The 20,196-nt window shown below is 39.5% G+C and overlaps 1 protein-coding gene across 3 annotated transcripts in view; it reads right to left on the bottom strand.

Moving 5' to 3' along the window:
• Positions 1 to 305: 305 nt before the first annotated feature.
• LOC117513664 (cardiac phospholamban-like) overlaps positions 306 to 20,196 on the bottom strand; it is a 95,795-nt gene continuing 75,904 nt past the window's right edge. The window contains exons 2-4 of one of the 3 annotated variants that reach the window (XR_004561671.1): positions 12,738 to 13,220; positions 7,848 to 7,851; positions 306 to 316 (exon numbers count right to left, since the gene is read on the bottom strand). Coding sequence is in view for 1 of the 3 variants with exons in the window: in XM_034173897.1 (XP_034029788.1) it covers positions 12,801 to 12,962 (162 nt within the window). In the remaining 2 variants the exon portion in view is untranslated. Of the gene's footprint in view, positions 317 to 7,847; positions 7,852 to 12,110; positions 13,221 to 20,196 lie in introns of those variants that run through there. The other 2 variants (XR_004561674.1, XM_034173897.1) reach the window with 2 other exon arrangements.

Here is a 20,196-nt window from a genome sequence, read left to right as displayed (position 1 = left end):
CGATCCCTCAGGTGGCAGTGTATTAAAAACCGACATCATTGTGTGAAGGATCTTACCGCGTGGGCTCAGGAACACTTAAGAAAACCATTGTAAGTTAACATAGTTCGTCGCTACATCTCAGTGCAACTCCACTGGAATTGGGGTTGTAAATCATTGATTGCAGCCAGGATGAAAAGGGCGTCGTCAGAACTCATCCAAATTATGTCGTCCACACCTGCACGATGGCATCCAAAGCATATTTAGACAGCAGGCAGATGACACAGACTGATTTCAGAGGGTCATAAAAGGCGCTGAAGACTGCCCGATGTCCAAACATCTGTATGGCAAACACGGGACGGGATGGGAGGCGCCGTTGTTCCTCATACATACGTGCGCGCGAGTGCACGCCGCATGTGTGTGCACGCATGCATGGGGCTCAAATTATCACTCAGCTGTGTGTGTGTGTGTGTGTGTGTGGTGTGTGTGTTGTGTGTGTGTGTGTTTGTGTGTGTGTGTGGTGTGTGTGCGTGTGTGTACATAAAAACTGCATGAGCCTTAGTGGCGTGTGCTTAGTGGACTTCAGAAGCTGGAAGACCCATCCAAACCCAGTTACCATCAATGGAACTGAGGTGGACATTGTGGACGACTACAAGTACCTGGGTGCCCAAATAGACAACAAACTCAACTGGACTCTAAACACAGATGCTGTGTATAAAAAGGTCAGAGCTGACTGTACTTCCTCAGGAGGCCCAGATTATTTTAATGTCTGCAGAAATATGTTACAGATGTTTTTTTTTCATTCTGTGGTCTTCAGAGTCATCTTCGATGCTGTTGTGTATTGAGTCAGCAGGCTGAAGGCAGCTGACATAAACTCAACAAGCTCATCAGGAGAGCTGGCTCTGTCCTGGGGTGGAGCTGGAGTCTATGGTGGACGTGTCAGAGAGGAGGATGTTGAGGAAACTGCTCACAATCCATGACAACACCTCCCACCCCCTGTGTGCCACACTGATGTCCTGTCAGACCACCTTCAGCAAAAGACTGAGGCCACCAAGGTGCACCACAGAAAGCCACAGGAGGTCCTTCCTATCTGTGGCAATTAGACTGTATAACTCCTCTCCCTTCTGCAGAATGAATCCATAACAATAAGAATTTTCAGTTACTCAGAGGTATATACAATACTGACAAACATCTTGTGCAACTGTCTTTCAGTCATGTTGCATAAACATATTGTACTCATTGTTCTCATTGTAAAAAAAAAAAAAAGCAGTGTTTACTGTTTCAGCACTCTGGCAAAACAATTTCCTTCAGGATTAATAAAGGGATTAATAAAGTTCTTTCTTATTCTTATTCTCCTATTCTTGTTGAAGTGTACTCAATAATTCTCACAAGAGGAAGTGTTTGTTTTATCTGTCAGGGCACAGTAGCATCCAGACAAGTCATAGTGTATGCATTTATGGAAACTCTGGCCTGTTAATGGAGCTGGGAAAGTGGCCTCTGATGGTACTGATGGTCCTCAAGGAGGCATGTGTTTGAGAAATCTGCTGGCAGGTGACACACCATCTGTGGTCTTGTAACTGACCCTCAACCTGCTATCAGAGGAACTGAAGCACTGAACCGAAGCTGCACTTCATCCTTCCGCAATCACGACAAGTGACGCCATGGTGCTAACAGATGACTCTGCTGTACTGTCTTGTTGGACTGGCTACTTTGAGCAAGTACATTCGGCTGCTCCTCACGTCAGGATGTTGGAGATCCCTGGTGTCAGAGGTCTGGTGGGACTTAACCAGTCAGCTACGTATTAAAGCTGAATGTCAGTGAGACTGCAAAAGTCATGAAACAGCTGAAGGTAGAGAAAGCTGCAGGAATCTATCAGAGCTGAAAGCCTTCAAGTAGGTGGAAGTCCAGTTATACTGGCATTTCAAGCAATCTTTGCTACCATATGAGAGATGGGTATCATTCTAACAGAGTGGAAGAAAGGACTTATCAGTTATTGCAGAGAAAAGGTGATCACCCAGATTGCAATAACTATAGTGGTATTTCTGTGTGATTTGTTCCCAGCAAGGCACTTGCCAGGGTTATTGTCGGTTTAGGGAATCATGCAAAATTAAACTCAAATGTTGGCCCAGAGAACTCAGATACAGTAGGTCTGTCTATTGAGGAAAAAGGTTGAATGACCAGATGAATAAGAAGTTGATGACAACCTGAACACTGGATGAACACACAGAAAACTGAAAAGTGAATGAGGAAATCACAACAAGAAGATGTTCCAGAGAGCAGGAAAATAAATGCCATAAAAAAACAACACAGGGAAAATAGACAGAGATGAACACAGCAGGAACAAAAACAGGAACCAAATGTACTGATAAACAGAGAAACACAGGAAATGATACACATTGAACTGATTGCTGAACTGTGGATCAGGTGTCTGATTGCAGATGAAAGGCAGCTGTGGAGCCAAGACCATATAGACTGTATATAGCATTGTATGCAAAGGTTTGGGCACCGCTGATAGTTTTCATGATTTTCCTTTATAAATCATTGGTTGTGTGGAACACAAATTTCAGTTAAATACGTATATCATAGCAGAAGAACACCTGATATTTGAGAAGTGAAATGAAGTTTCTAGTATTTACAGAAAGTGTGCAATAATTATTTCAACAAAATTAGGCAGGTGCATAATTTGGGCACCCCTGTCATTTATTGATTTGAATACATTTAGCACTAATTATTGAAAAACAAATTGGTTTGATAAGCTCATTGGCTTTTCAGGGAACTTTTGAGTCCACTGTCTGAGGCCATAAGAAGATCATTTGTAACCTTCACTAATGCTGTTTCTGTACTGTTTTATACGCGACACAAACATAAACAATGGTGGACTCCGTGTGTTTGCTGCTCTGTGAGAAAGTTGCTGGCGATGAGACGAAACACGCTTGAAAAGTACAGAAGACTATGGGAATTCATACAACAATATGAAGACGAGAAGATACAAACTGCTAGAGACGAAGAGACAAAGCATGACGGTAAGGTAATCGTTAGCTCATAAATAAGTAATAACTGCAGGCTGTCGCTATTAAATATTAAAATTGTGGTTGTCAAAATAAAGCGTTTAGATTAATTAACTTGTACCTGTCACACTTTGCTCCATTTTGTCAGTGACTTAGGTCTTTAAATGAAGATGCGTTTCTGAGAGCAATAAATATGTTGGATGTCAATACTTTTTATACTGAAGTAACTTGCTTTGATAACAAATGTGGGAGTTGTGCGTTTACTGACGTTCATGCACAAAATATTAATTCGATTTTAATGACCGTTAATTAACGTCGTCACTGAACTCGAACAGGTTAAAACACATTAAAAACGTTTGATTTGTTTTTCATCCAGATTTTAATGTTCAATGGACAAATTTAAATATGAATCTCATAATATAATTATTAAAGGCGTCATATTGTGCGGAAAGAATCAGCTTCCAAACTCCCACAATTCTGTTTTTATAGGCATTCTTTATAATACAGCCTTTTATTGTCATTGTACACATAAATATAATGGAATTTGTCTGCATTTAACCCATCCAAATTACAGTTAGACAGTTCTCCCAGTTTAAGATCAATTTACAGCTTAATACCTGCTTGATGTGCAACAGAAATAACCCACATCCTTTGTACCAGATTATTAAATGCTCCAAACACACAGATTTTTTTAATATACCTGCAATAAAATGATTCATTTCGCTTAACTAATCAAACCCTGTAATCAATTACATTATTTTTTTAATAACCTGACAGCAGTAATTAAAATATGTATGCTGTATGTGTGTGGTTCAGATGGTTTTCTCAAAGCTACTGCTGCAAAAGTTCATGCCACAGAATGGGATACCTTTGTCATCATTTGCCTACACGTTATACAGCAGTTATGTTTCACTCTGAATTCTGAATAAACGTTTGTACTTTTTGCTAGAATGTCTCCACTTTTGTGTAACATCAATTTAATTTGTAAAAGTTACCAAGGTTTACTGATTTAAATTAAATGCTAACAGTTTGAAAAGCCGTAGTAAAAAAAGTTTTACATTTAATGGGGTCATAAATGTAAATGGAAGTAAACAGACAGTAAAACTGGTTGTTCAAAATATCTGAATAAATTACTTCTGGCTTGGTATACGTCATCCAGCAGAATTATACACCACAGTCCAATAGTTTGTGGTAACATGTTACATCACATCAAACCTTAAACCTGGTATAGCCAGAATTCCTTGATGTAATGGTGCTATCACTGAAGTGACTAAACCTTTTCATGTTAAATACCATTTGCTAAAATCTCAGCTTAGAGATGATTATTACAGCATCTTTGTAAAGATTTAGCCAGGTATAATGTGCAGTGTCTTCTGGAGTAGCAAATCTCAAATTTAAATTCTTAGAAATGAACCATCATCATACCAAAACGTTAATGACAAACTGCAACTAAAAGAAGAGCAAATACAAAAAAAAAAAAAAAAAAAAAAGTGAAACACAAACTATACAAAAGTTCCATGTGTCTATAGTCCTGGGGTGGGGGCGCAGGACACATGCCCCGGTCATGCATCGCGTGGATAAGCTTGCCCAGCTCGTCAAGGATTGCCCGATTAAATGAAGCTTCCACCTCCGTTGCTTCTTCGAGGATCAGTCGGATGTGTCGATCACACTGAACCCAGTTCAGCTTCAACCTCAACATCGCTGGATGGAAAGATTCTCCTGCTGGAACAGGCTCCTTTTACTCTTGCCTGGACAATAATGAAGGTAGAAATGGGAAGTGATTAACAAAATCAAGGTTTAAAAAATGTTAAAAATTCTCTCTCTCTCTCTCTCTCTCTCTCTCTCTCTATATATATATATATATATATATATATATATACAGTGAGGAAATAAGTATTTGAACACCCTGCGGTTTTGCAAGTTCTCCCACTTAGAAATCATGGAGGGGTCTGAAATTTTCATCTTAGTTGCGTGTCCACTGTGAGAGACATAATCTAAAAAAAAAAAAAAAAATCCAGAAATCACAATGTATGATTTTTTTTTAACAATTTATTTGTATGTTACTGCTGCAAATAAGTATTTCAACACCTGTGAAAACCAATGTTAATATTTGGTACAGTAGCCTTTGTTTTCAATTACAGAGGTCAAACTTTTCCTATAGTTTTTCACCAGGTTTGCACACACTGCAGCAGGGATTTGGTCCACTCCTCTATACAGATCTTCTCTAGATCTTTCAGGTTTGGAGTTTCAGCTCCCTCAAGTTCAAACAGGTGCAATTAATACAGGTAAAGAGTGCAGAATAAGAGAGCCAGAATTCTTAAAAAATCATACATTGTGATTTCCGGATTTTTTTTTTTAGATTATATCTCTCACAGTGGACATGCACCTAAGATGAAAATTTCAGACCCCTCCATGATTTCTACATGGGAGAACTTGCAAAACCGCAGGGTGTTCAAATACCTATTTTCCTCACTGTATATATACATATACACACACACACACACGTACATACAGAGTGACCCCCCCCCCCCCCCCCAAAAAGCAAGAATTGTAATAAAAAAAAAAAAAAAAAAAAAAAACCCTTTCAGTTTCTGTATGATCATTCTCCAGAGTTTCAGTTATCTTGGTCACTTTGCATAAAAGTTATGTTTTCTTCAAAATTATGCTCCAACAAATCAGACCATTTGGAGCATAATTTGAAAGAACATGACAGATATGCCCAGTCGCCCAAATGACAGATATTCACCCGAGTTAGACGAGGGCGAATATCTGTCATTTTGGGTGACTGGGTATGAACATTGGGCCTCTGAAAATGCATACCACCCTCCAAAAGCATGTTATTGTATTATTACACGCCCAACCGTTGGGCAGATAAATATAATGTCTTATCTTATTTGTACAACCGTGATCGTGTATTTGACATGTTTTGTGCATCTAAACTACATTTTTTACACCACTTTTTAAGGCTCTATTGTGGTGTATGTTTGACACATTTAATGGTGTTGTCTTTAGTTACTGTGAAAACACCGCAATGGATCAAAACAGACAAACTTCATAAGCATTTTGAACGGAAGCCTGTTAACAATGACGAAACAGTTTTTGAACAAAATGCTGCTTGTTGGCTGTAAGATGGTGTTAGTTTGACACAGTTCCCTGGGTGTGATGAGCCAAACAGAACCGCTTTAGATCACAGCCCCTCCGTGGGGTGCGAACCTCCTGCAGCTGGTGAAAAAATATCCACCTTTTTTCCCCTCCCGCGTTTGAAACCGGAAGTGAGCTTACAAACGCGCTCATTGGTCAGTTGTGGTTGGGCGTATATGCTCGCATATTTACTTTATTGAACCAACGGTTGGGCGTATAGCCACTCTGATACTTTAAAGTGAACCACAGAGTTAGCTAGCTCGCTAGTTAGCAGTCAGCTAGCTCACTGTATCCGCATACATGAGACAACGATGTTACTTTAACACAAGTTTAGACTCAAATCTTTGTTAAAGTGTGCTTCCCACCAGTGGGATAAGTAACGCTAAAACTGTGCTTTCAAGCAGACTACAGACAAAGTCACAAAAACACTTACCATCCGTTGCTTCCAACAAACCCGTGGCCGAATCACGGTCATCCTGCCTCCGGGTGCTCATCGATCGGTGTCTGTAAACAGTGTTACTTCGGTTGAATCGTTTCCAGCCGTTACAGTCTGACCTACTCTGGTCATTGTGGTCCTGTAATCACTTTTAAGCTTTTTCAGCTGTTCTCTGCATTGCTGTAATGTCCAGTTAGCCGGGTGCTGCCAAAGACTGGGAGATTTTCTCATTTTGGGTTGCTTCATCCACCTCTCTGTATTCTCTCCTCCGCCACCAAACACAGAAACGTCCGCAACTCATCCATGGACCAGTGCGAGTAAAAAAAAAAACCTTGCCATGAAAGGTAAGAAAAACCCAGTTTCTGTAACACCGCTGTGACTATTTAAAAATGGCAGGTTTGATTCTCATCTCGGACGGCGCGCTCATGACTTGTCCAGTGATGACATTCTCTGACCAATCAGTGGCCGGCAGCCTGTTGACGTCACATTTTAGTATCGGCTTGGCTCGCTTGGAACCGCTCCTGAGCAGGTACTAAAAAAGCACCCAGTACCAGGTACTAACCCTAATGGAAAAGCAAAAAAAAAACGAGTAGAGTCGAGCCGAGTAGAGCAGAGTAGTGCTACTTTGTGAAGTAGAAAAGTGCTTTGAGATTTGGGCGCTCTTCGCCTGTGACTCCCAATGGTGCCACCCCGCGGTCAGTAACATGCCCAGTGGCTCTGGACTGCAAATGTCCGCTGTCGCACACTGGTCGCACAGTGGCTGCTGCCATATTCCGATCTACCGGAAGTGAGCAAAATTACACAGTTGACGCGGTGAATGATACAATTGAAGTGGGTAAAGTGGAGGTGCTAAAATCGAGGCAGTGAATTAAATTAGCCAATGTTATATTTTTAAGACATAATATTTATAAGATTAATATTACCACTAGAAGCACTCAGAGAGTGCAAACCTCTGCCAAGGTCATGGGGTCACTGACGCCATAACATCTACACGCCGTAGAATCATTGAACCTAAAAAAGTCTAACAATGATGTTTGCTCAGTAGTAAAAAAGTTTCATCTGCTGTGACTGGATAGCATGTATCCTTAGCGCTTGGCATCACAGTTTATTGCAACTTGCACCTTTCCCAGAAGCTACTGTCATCTGAGCACTGATATTGATATTGCATGTGCTTATAGACAAAACAAATAAGAGACAAAATTCAATTTATTATTCAACTAAACTGCAAATATATGAATTTTTTTAACATTTATGAAACACTTCTCTAAACAAGGCCATAGGGTCACTGACCTAAAGAGATTCCCTCCTTGGCACAGTGATCTATTTCTTTTGTCTCTTTCTCTAAAATTGTATATAATAATCATTAGATTATTAATATATAAACAAAAATAAATTTAAGAAATATTACAATTTGAAAACAAATGCACCCCGAACGTGAAGACAGCTGCAACTGCTTAATGCTAACTTTTAACATCGAAAATGCCATAGACATGCTAACACGTTAGCATCAGGATCCGGATCGTGATCCGGATCACCACTAAAATTTAATCACTTGTTCCTCTTGTCATTTCCAACCACTCCACAAAATTTCATCAAAATCCGTTCAAAGGTTTTTGAGTTATCCTGCTGAAAAACAGACAAGCAAACAAACCGAAAACATAACCTCCTTGGCGGAGGTAATAATGTTTCTAATTTTCAAAGGGGCAATATTAATCAGATGTTTTTTACGTCACTCATTTTCATGTTCAGTACTTCACACCTTCCATTTTTATCAAGTCCTGTTTTACCCTTTTGATTTTTTTTTTTACCACATTCAGTATTTACTGCTTTCACTTTTAACCACATTAATTGTTTTACTGCTTTCATTTTTACCACATTCAAAGTTTTACTGCTTTCATTTTTACCACAATCTGTTTTACTGTGTTCTTATTTGCCACATTCAATATTTCAATTAATTTTGATCACTTTGACTCTTCATAGTAACCAGGATGTCAGTCAAAAGTGCAACAACAGTAACAGTTTGAGACATCAGCAATTTTGGGAAAGAGAATTAATGTACTTTATTTGATTAATTCTGAATGAGGGTATCTTTGCTACACATTATATTTGACATGTTTTCAGCAAACTAAAATCCTCACAGGGATCCCATTTACATTTAGGGCTGTGTGATATGGACTAAATCTTATATTCTGTCAATGATCTATATCATGATATCATACATTTTCTGTAAATTAATTAAAAAATATTCATAATGACCACATGGAAAGACCTATTTCTTACTACACGTTAAGTTATACTTTTCTAATTAGTTCAGGATATTGGGGTATGGATCCATATATTTCACCCAAAATTATATTTTTGGCTCCAATGATTTCACCTATGGAAAGTTATATACATATGTCTGAGTTATACAACTGTCTTGGTGAGTTTGTTGAATCACTTCATCTCAATTGTGGGACAATTACACAAATGGGGGTGAAATTCAAAACTCTGTTATTGAGCAATAATGCATTTTAGTGGCTTTAAAAGGATGGAATTAAAAGTTTATGACCAAAGACACAAGTTTGACTAGTAATGGTGAACTGATGTAAGTTGCCTGAGCAGGACTGCCACCTAGCTGTTGCCCGTATCTGGACAGGTCGACGTCAGCAATGAGCTCAGTGTCTATAGGTGTCATTAGTAGGCTCATTACACGGCATTGGGACACTGGATTGGTTGGTGAAAGGCCAAGAAGTGGTGGTCTATTTGTCACAAACAGGGATGATGACCAGTATTTGAGGCCCTATGCCCTGTGTAACAGAAACGGCACAGCCACCCAGCTCCAGGTGGCGTATGAGGGCTGTCAGGGGTACCCATGTTCTACACCAAACATCCGGAACAGGGATCCAGTATTTTGATTTGAATGCTTGACAATCTTTGTGAGTGACATCCCTTTGTGCCAGACATCGCCGAAAATGTCTGCAGTGGGCAAGGGAAAATGTAGGATGAAACATCCAGCAGTGGTCCTCAGTGTTGTTTACTGATGAGACTTAAGTCATTCTGCACCGGAATGATGAATGACAGCACATCTGGAGGCACATGTGGAGCACTATGCCATGGTGTAACATTTTGGGGTGGCATCTAGATGGATACTAAAACTTGTGCCTGTAGATGGTACCATGATTAGTCAGTCTTACCTGTATGACATCTACTGAGCCCATCACCCCACAATGGTGTCAGTGTGCTCCGAACTTCAAGTTCATGGATGACAACACTCTGCATTGTGCTTGTGCTATCACTACGCGTTGCCATCAGGTTGGTGTTCCTCATATGTTGTGACCGGCCATATCACCCAAATTCAACCCAACAGAGCTCTCTGGGACCAGCTGAAGAGTCGGATCTCTGTCCGTGATGCACCATCACATGACCTCGCAGGAACTCTGTATTGTTGTCATGCAGAATAGAATGCCATTCCAAAAACCACATCAGACATCCAATTAGGAATATGAGCCAGAGTATGTCAGGCAGTGGTCGATGCTCCCAATGGGAACACCTGGTTTTGACTTGGATGGAATCACTGACTGTGGGGTACCTGCCTGAAATTGTATAGCAATTGTCCAGTAATATACAATTGAAGCCTCTCGTCATGTTTGAAGAACCGAAATTCTCATAAAACATATATTACAATTTCATATATATCACTTCATGAACTGAGGAGCAGAATACAAATAAAACCCGGTGTTGCCGACCCGGAACAGCTCCCCCTAAAATCGGTCAGCCCTGCCTTTACTGCACGTGTCATTTGTGTGTGTCAGCTGCGGATCACCGATTATCACCTCATTTCTGCTTAAAACTGCACTCCAGTCATCATCTATCTCAGTGACAGATATCTGAAGCTTTTGTACAACAATTCAGCATCGTTTCATACTAAAAGACGGAGGAAGCGATCAGAGTGCCGCAGCGACACGAGCTGCAGCTGCTGTGTTCACTGCTTCCTCCGTCATTTCAAAGCATCAGTAGCGACTCACAGATTAGCGCCTTGGTTTCTGCTTAAAACTGACTTTAGAATGATTTAAGAGGTTTTACTTTGCCATCTGATGGTTAATAATCATATTATTCCCTTTGAACGCTTTGGGGTGTAGAGACTGATGTATGCGCAGTGAAGGCAAGAATTTTAACAGTTACAGCTGAAAAGTCCTCCCCTCTCTTCCAGCCTGCTTAAAGGCCTTCGAGGCACTGCCCATTGGTGACTTTTTGGTCGGAGAGCGAATGGGGAGAAGAACAAAAATCCTGAAAACAAACTATTAAGTTCTGAATGTTTCACAGTGGTTCCACTCTCACATGGCAGCACATCTGTTATTCATTGTTATTAGCAAATTAGCTAATTTCTCAGCTTTCACAGCGTTCATCCTTGACCCTAAATACAGAGCATAATGAACAGCAAATGTCAGCTCTCCTCAGTTTCTTCAGTGAGTTGTTGAATCACTTCATCTCAGTTGTGGGGCAGGAGATATCCCCAGGTGGAACCAGGATGTCAGTCAAAAGTGTAACAACCGTAACAGTTCTTAACAGTAACAACAGTATCAATCAAAGCCATATGCATGCACGCACACACGCACACAGAGGCCACTTGGCTATTATAATCAGGGGTGCACATAACTGGTACTCAACATGCTCGTGTGTACTAAAAATCATTGATGCACAGCAGAGGGACACACTTTTCCTACAAGCTGTCATTGTTTTCTTCTTATGAAGCACTTCCCTTGTGTTCTGCTGCACATCGTTTATTTTTAGTACGCACAAGCACCATGAGTACCAGTTATGTGCATGCCTGATTATAATATAGATATTATATTGAATATCTGCAGTGAATATCTATCTTGACCCAATGTTAGGATTTCTACATTGATCCAGTTTTCAAATCCAACACATGTTCTATGTTGATTCACCCTTAGCCTTCAACATTAATCAAAGTTTGGATCAATGTTATTTTAACTACTGGGTTGGTTCTCAGTTACAATTTTTGAACTTGGTGACTCAAACCTTCAGTTACATTTCAGAACAAAGAAAAAAAAGGTGCTGATTGTAGGAGAAACCATTTTATTTACATGCAAATTATTGTACTTTCCACATTTCAAAACGTGCTACAGTCTTCCAAACATACATGGGCAGAAAATATATGAAACATGATTATCAACATTATTATCCTAATAATGTATAATGTTGAATGTAAAAACAGTGATACTGAGTGGAGTGCGGTTTTGTTTTCTTGCTGGGCTGATGTCTAAAGGAGGTAAAGATATACTAGGTGTTGGATTATTTGTTGAGCTGTGAAAGGAACCTGACAATTGTTTTCTGCACCTTGTTGCCATGGTGAGGAGAAACCAATTTCTGCTACAGTTAAACCGGATCAAGTCAGTGAAGATCAAACTGACTGTAAATGAACACAATCAGAGAAATGTGCAATCACGCCATGCAGAGTGACTCTTTATAATTAATGAAGTTCGTGCTTGTATCCTGGCATTAAATTCCACCGTCTGACACAGAACAATGTTCACACTTGTGTTTTCAGTAGGATATCTGCAAATATTTGTGATTTCATTAGGCATACTCAAATAAAGAAAGTGTGAGAAGTGTGTTAGTGAGAGAAGAGGAAATTTTAAGGCAGATGCCAATCACCATCAAAATATACTCAATTCTTCCCAGAACCAAGGACCAGATCGTACGTTATTATATTTTATAGCTTAGCCTTACTTCCAAAGATTTCTTTATCATGTTAAGTTTTGCATCCTCCCCAAGCAAAGATGTTTTTGCCCACATTTATTCATTGTATTGTTGACAACAAATGAAGTTTCAGTCATTTTGCTGAAATGTTTGACCCTGACTTCATAAGAACATGATTTTGTGATGGACACACATAATGTGTCACATTTTTTGTAAGTTCAGAGAAGTATTTTACTGATTAAACAATTTTCATGAAACCCAGTTAAAAAAAACCTGAGCCTGTCCTCAAAAAAATGTAATTTTTGAGTGGATTCTTCAAATGTAACAGATTTTGAAGCATTTGGAAATAAGGCATTTTGGACCTTGGCAACGGTGTACATTCCAGTGCTGCAAAGCTTTTGCATTTATGATGTACAATAAGTCAAACTTTGATGATGCTGATTGACTTGACATGTGGTCACGTCACTAGTCACTGTATGTGCACTCATTTGCCCAAAATGCCCAATCTCAAATAGCCATGGGTGAGGCCTGCTCATTCAGCTGCTCAGCAGGACGATGATGTATATGAGCAACAGACAGATGAGAATGAGCGTGAAGTTGACGAAGAGCTCCTGCAGGTTCCTCTTAGCTTGTGGAGTGACTTCGATCTGAGATGCCCGGCGGATGGCGGACTTGGTCATATGTTGAACACGCTCCATGGAGACGGCAGAGTGGTCACACTGGGATTGGCTGGATATGACAAGAGATAGTTTGGCTTGCTGGAATGGAGAGGAGCCTGACTGGACCGAACAGGATCCAGCGAGGAGGAATGAGTTCAGTCACAAAGAACCAGGATGCAAATCAAATGTCAATTAAATTACAGCTTGACTTTGTTCTTTGAGATGAAAAAATGGACTTTGGCAGCTTGTTGTGGAGTCAACTGAATGATCTCTTCACTCCCCTTCTTCTCGTCTTCTCTGTGATTTAAAACAAGACACAAAGGGTGACAACAAAATTAAGTCCAAATGGAATCACATATACATGACAGTCCTATTGATGGTGTGGAGCTGTGCTTGGGACATTTGTGTCTTAAATGTGTTCAGTCTGTTTTTACATATGTTACAGATATGTATGTTTTCTTTCCAAATATAATTATATCTGCCAAGATTTTGTTTGGAAACCATGTGCTTTTTTCCTGTGGGCACAATCAGTATAGCGCCAAAGAGAACATAAACAGAAAACACACCATGTGGTGTTGGTACCATACTACTATCATGCAGATGAGGCAGGCATTGATGTAAAGGTACTAACTACAAACAGTTCAGATGTAACATACTGCATTACCTTAGGACTCACTTTATGACTGATTGATTGGTTAAAATAACAATACAAGAAATTTATGGTCATGGGTACACTGGAAGATCTGTTTTGTGAGACAGTGTTATATTTTTTGTGGTTATATTAATTATAAACCATCTATATTAACCAATTGACCTCTATGTGTGTGTATGCCTGCATGTGTGTATGGCTTTGATCACAGAGGAACTGGGGAGAGCTCACATTTGCAGTTTGGTATGCTTATGTATTTTGGGTCAAGGATGAACACTACAAAAATGGAAAGTCAATAGGACTAATATTTTTTTGGTGAAATTAGTGATATTAGCTAACCAGTAAGGGTTTTGAGGTTTTAAATGTTGTTATTGTGGACATTGTTACTCTAACAGTGTTGTTAGACTAACAATTTATTGTATTTTTGTAGTTCAGTTGGTTTAGTTAGTTTATTTAAATGTCATATTGCTGTTACCATGAGTGACAAGTGTACTGCATTTGATGTCTTCCCCCACCGTTTCCATTTGTGTGTCAAAGTAAAAGCACCTGCTTGCAGCAAAATGCAGGAATGACAAAAAGCTGTGCATTCATGCGTGTATGCATATAACTTTGATCACAGATAAACTGTGGAGAGCTGACTTTTGCCATTTAGTCAGTGGTGGGCACAGATAACCAAAAAATTAACTTTGATAACAGATAATCAGATAACTGAAAAGTTATCTTTCATAAAGATAAAACGATAAACCACCCAAAAACGTAGCGGTAGTTACACATAACCGATAAATTTCAGTATTTTGAGTTTTAACACCACAGTCGCTTCTGGTAGCATCAAAAGCGACAACGGCCCAAACAATGAGCCAGCACTTCTGTCATTGAACATCTTGCCCGCTGCTGGAAGCTCCTGTTTACTACATGGCTTCCAGCACAGACGCAAGCTGAGATGAGCCACAAAGCGCAACTCTCTACTCAATCACAATGCTGCCGTCAGGCGGAGGTCTTGGAAAATAAAGCAATGCTGAGTTATGGTTCGGTGTATAAATAAAATGAATACTGATAGAATAACTCCATTAATGTCAATTCTGTCATTTGTACAAAGTTAAAATATAACATATATCTTTTAATGTTGAATAATGCACTAATTCTGAAGTTTTGTAACAAACAGACAGATCGCAAAGGATTCTGGGTAAAATGTGCCTCCGCTAACCCTGATTTGGTTGAGTCATTCATTATGTAAACCAACACGTTAATGTGAGGTGTGTTGTGTGTTGGTGTTTACAGATAAATGTGCTTTTGTAAAATATTCCATTTTTTTATTTGTAAAAACAGGCATTTAAAAAAAAAAAAAAAGCCAAGTTGTAATTAGATAACTGTCTGATATAACCGGTGTCAAATATAAATAGAACACTGCCATGATCTACTGGTGCCAGACATTCAGTACTTAAGCTGGGCTTACACTGTGCGAGTTTTGACCCTTTTTCAGCTGATTTTTCATTCATGTGAGAATTTTTTGGATCGCACTGAGTTTCAGGTTAATCGCGTGTCCTGCATCGTTTAGTATACATGGAGTAATGAGCTGCATTTAATATCTCACGACCACCTCCTGATTGGCAATCGTATGGTCAGATGAAAATCAAACCTGTTTGATATTCTGGTCAGCCGTCGTGAGGATATCCCGCTGCTGAAGAGCTACAAGCATCCAACCTCTCGCACTGTGCATGTGCAAACACCACAGACCTGTCTTGTAATGTTTTTTTTTTAACTTTGATGTCTCCCATTGAGAGTTTTTGTAAAAAATAAGAAATGTAAATTAAATTAGAAAAAAAAGCTTCTGTTTACGCTTTGCTTCTGGAAACACGAGTCCAACGTGTGGTTTTTGAACGTACGAGGTCTGTTAGAAAAGTATCCGACCTTTTTATTTTTTTCAAAAACCTGATGGATTTGAATCATGTGTGCTTGCATGAGCTAATCTTGAACCTTCGCCTGTCGATTGCGTCATTTCTTGGTAAGCAGCCTTTGTGTGAGGTGTGTGTCGTGCGCTCAGCGTTTTTTCATTCCAAGGAAAAAGACGGAACAACTGGAGCAGTGCAACTGCATCAAATTTTGCTAGAAACTGGGCGACAGCCAGGTGGAAACCATTCTGATTATTCAGACGGCTTTCGGTGACGATCCTATGGGCATCACACAGATTAAGCAGCGGTACAACCGGTTTAAAGACGGCTGCACAACAGTAGAGATCGAGCCGTGCTCCGGGCGGCCATCAACATGCTGAAATGAGCAGATCATTTCCAAAGTGAACGCTGTGGTGATGCGGGACCGTCCTGTGACTATCCGAGTAATTGCGGAAGAGGTGGACATCAGCACTTTTTCGGCACATTCCACTGTGACAGAAGATTTTGCCATGAAAAGAGTTGCAGCGAAATTCATGCCGATGGCTTCGGCACGAAGCTGCTGACGGAGCAAAAGCGCCACCACGTTGAAGTCTCACAGGACATGCTGGACTCCGAAAAATGATGCCCACCTCTTCCACCATTCGGAAGATTCAGACGGCTTTCGGTGGCCTTTCAGTTGTGTGACTATCTGAGAAATTGTGGAAGAGGTGAGCATGTCACAACATACTGCCATGAATACTACTGGCCAGTAGATGGCAGTAGAGACCGTAAAAACTTGCCAAAGCAAAAGTCCAGATAATCCGTGTCTGCTACATTTAAGATGCGTGGAATTTGATAAATGCAAACACAATAACGTCTTTAAACCCAGAGAATATATTCACAAGAGTTTTAGGCACTAGAGTTCAATGCTGTTGTCCGTGGAGCCTGATCTGAAATGCATTTCTCATGTCGTGAACGTACTGAGATTACCCTATAATATACCCATAATGCACCTGGACACAGCATGTCCACACTAAAACCTTAAAAATTAGCGCATTACTTTAAAACTAAAACATATATCTGATATTTTCACTTTATTTAACTTCAGACGTGATGTTAATTTAAATAACTTGTCCAAAATTAGTTTGGTTAAAATTTGAACCATAAGTTAAAAATGTATGCCTCTAGATGACTTGGGTGCAATCCCCCAGTTTAACAAGCTGTTTCCAGTTTTGTAAGTAATTTTTAATCCAGTTCAAAGCCGCTCCTCTGATCCCGTACAGTTCCATCTTTTGAAATAATAGATTGAGATCAATTGTATCAAAAGGCTTTCTCAGGTCAATAAATAAACCCATTACTATTTCCCTTTGGTCCACATGACTACTGATCTCTTCTACTGAATTGAGCAGTGCCATATCATATTCATATGAATTCTCATTAATTCCATATCATATTCATCTTTGTTCTTATACGTAAAATATGTTAAATTGTTATTTGATGTGGATTTATTATAATAGTATTCAATATTTTCCATGTTTCCTTTATGTTGTTTTTACTGTCATTTAGTACTTTTTCCAAAGTATGATTTTTTTTTCCAATTTCGCATGATAGCTGTTAATTTATTTTTATAGTCCTTATATTTAATCTCTGCCTCTCTTGATTTAGTTTTTTTTATGAATTCTCTGTATAGCATATTTTTTCTTGCAAGCCTATTGAAGACCTTTAGTTATCCATGGATGAGCTCTATATTTATTCTTATTACTATACTGTATAACTGGACAATTTTTGTTGTATATATTGAGAAATATGTTTTCAAATTCTGAATATGCCAAGTTAGCATCCTGTTTTGCGTAAATGGGATTCCAATTCTGTAAAACTAAATCATGTTTTAAGTCAGTGATAGCTTCTTCAGATTCCAAAAGCTTACAATATTGTATTTTCTCAGTACATTTTTTATTTAAGTGCAGATCAATTATTGTAAAAATTGGTAAATGGTCACTGATGTCATTGATTAATAAGCCACTTAGTGTTTTGATATCAATATCAGTTGTAAATATATTGTCAATGAAAATAACTGAATGTGAATCTGAATATGGTTTTAATTTGACAAACAAAGACAGTGGCTGAAAACATTAAAACTACGAAACATTTCATTCATGGTACCAACATGAAACTAAAGTCACTCATGATAATTGCAAAATGAGACTTATGTAAACTGATAAAAAACAACATTAACAACACTGTTAATAACAATAATAACAACAACTAAAACCTCAAAACCCCAAACTCCCATGGTGCATTGCAGCACAGCATCCATTGTTTATTGGCCAGCTACAATTGCTAATTTCTCCAAAAATATTTGTCTTATCAACTTTAAGTTTTCGCAGCATTCAACCATGACCCAAAATACATAAATATGCCAAACGGCAAATGTCAGTGATCCCCGGTTTTTGTATGATCAAAGCCAAACACATGCACACAGAGGCCACTTGGCTATTATAATATAGATGGATGGCACAAGAAAGTGAAAACACTTCTTCCCTTTGTGATCCATTTAAAAGTCAAATGACAAAATAGAAGTCATAATAAAATATGATAATAATAATAATAATGTGTATGTGATAACAATAATGTAAACAATTTATAAATACATTAAGACAGTAAATTAACATAAAAAAATTACATAATTAACAGGAAATAAAAGCTTTGAGTTCTTCTTCTAAAAACTGCTGAGGTGTAAAGCCTGGTACACATGGCAAGATAATTAGGCTGATATTGGACCCGATCTTCCCCCTCCGACAATCTTAAGGATGACTCGACAATCGTGATGACACTAAAGATAATCTTATCAGATATTCCTTCTGTGTGTTGTATTTTAAGAGTGCTCTGATCTGCTCGGAAGGACGTCAGAAGTGCTCCGATTGCAAATTGGGGATATCCAACATGTTGGATTGTTTTGGCCCGATATCGCAGTGTGAAAGTGAGGTGACGGACATACGGAGCAGAAAATAAACTCAAAACAGCTGTTCTGACTTACCAGAAAGTCTGGTGGTCGCGCTGTCTGCACTTCTTTAAAGAATGCCTTTTCTTTTTGTATCTTTTTTTTCCCCTCTGTTTTAAATAGTCAACAAACTATCTCCACCTGTTCACTCTGAAGTTACATTTAATCTTGAGGAGATTTTGCAAGATTTCCTGTCAGACCTGGGAATGTTCGTGTGTGAAATCTGTTCGTGTGTGGTGGTGTTGTTTTTACCGTGTGGCTGAACACCACACACTGTACCTAACCTGTTAGATCTGTGATTTTTTTATCTCCACGTGTGTGGTCTCTCAGGTTTTGGAAACCTTCAGATAATTTTAAAATCCTGCCATGTGAACCAGGCATAAGGTTCTAAAAACATTTTGGTCTCACACGCCATTCCAACTTATCATTGATACTTGGCATAATCTATTACCACCCTTGAAACCACTGACCTCTACTGGTGGTTGGCTCTCACAGCGGTATTGTATCACTTCCTGTTCCGGAGCACAGCGGTGTTTTGCTGTATCTGTTAGCTGTTTAATCTGCATAGTTAGATTGATGTAGATAACGATTTATTTCACAGTGTAATCTTCACGTGCCTTAAATAAAGCACTCTCTCTGCTGAATCACCTCTAAATTATTTTCACATTATTCACTTTGTGTGTTTTTAGGAATCCGCTAGCTTAGTGCGGCTATTAGCTGTTAGCCGGTTTAGCATGGCGGCTTCTCCTGTCTCTCCTGCACTTTTCTGCGCTGGGTGTGAAATGTTTAGTTATTCCTCGGCCTCCTTTAGCAGTAACGGTACTTGTTCGTAGCTTTGGAAAATCCTACAGCTAGCCAGGCCCCTGTAGTTGGTGCGGACCAAGGTAGATTAGCCGCCGTTTGCTGTCCCCTAGCAGATCCCGAGCAGCCGGGAAAGCAGGCCGGCTGGGTGACTGTGAGGAAGAAGCGTAGTTCTAAACAGAAGCCCCCTGTACACCACCAACCGGTTCACATTTCTAACCGTTTTTCCCCACTCGGCAACACACCCGCCGAGGAACAAACTCTGGTTATTGGTGACTCTGTTTTGAGAAATGTGAAGTTAGTGACACCAGCAACCATAGTCAAAATGTCTTCCGGGGGCCAGAGCAGGTGACATTGAAGGAAATTTGAAACTGCTGGCTAAGGCTAAGTGTAAATTTGGTAAGATTGTAATTCACGTCGGCAGTAATGGCACCCGGTTACACCAATCGGCGGTCACTAAAATTAATATTGAATCGGTGTGTAACTTTGCAAAAACAATGTTGGACTCTGTAGTTTTCTCTGGGCCCCTCCCCAATCGGACCGGGACTGACATGTTTAGCCGCATGTTCTCCTTGAATTGCTGGCTGTCTGAGTGGTGTCCAAAAAATGAGGTGGGGTTCATAGATAATTGGCAAAGCTTCTGGGGAAAACCTGGTCTTGTTAGGAGAGACGGCATCCATCCCACTTTGGATGGAGCAGCTCTCATCTCTAGAAATCTGGCCAATTTGATTAAACCCTCCAAATCGTGACTATCCAGGGTTGGGACCAGGAAGCAGAGTTGTAGTCTTACACACCTCTCTGCAGCTTCTCTCCCCCTGCCATCCCCCCAATACCCCATCCACGTAGAGACGGTGCCTGCTCCCAGACCACCAATAACCAGTAAAAATCTATTTAAGCATAAAAATTCAAAAAGAAAGAATAATATAGCACCTTCAACTGCATCACAGACTAAAA

The sequence above is a fragment of the Thalassophryne amazonica genome, chromosome 1 (assembly GCF_902500255.1).
Source record: "Thalassophryne amazonica chromosome 1, fThaAma1.1, whole genome shotgun sequence".
NCBI classification, from domain to species: Eukaryota; Metazoa; Chordata; class Actinopteri; order Batrachoidiformes; family Batrachoididae; genus Thalassophryne; species Thalassophryne amazonica.
This window is presented reverse-complemented; position numbering and strand designations above follow the sequence as displayed.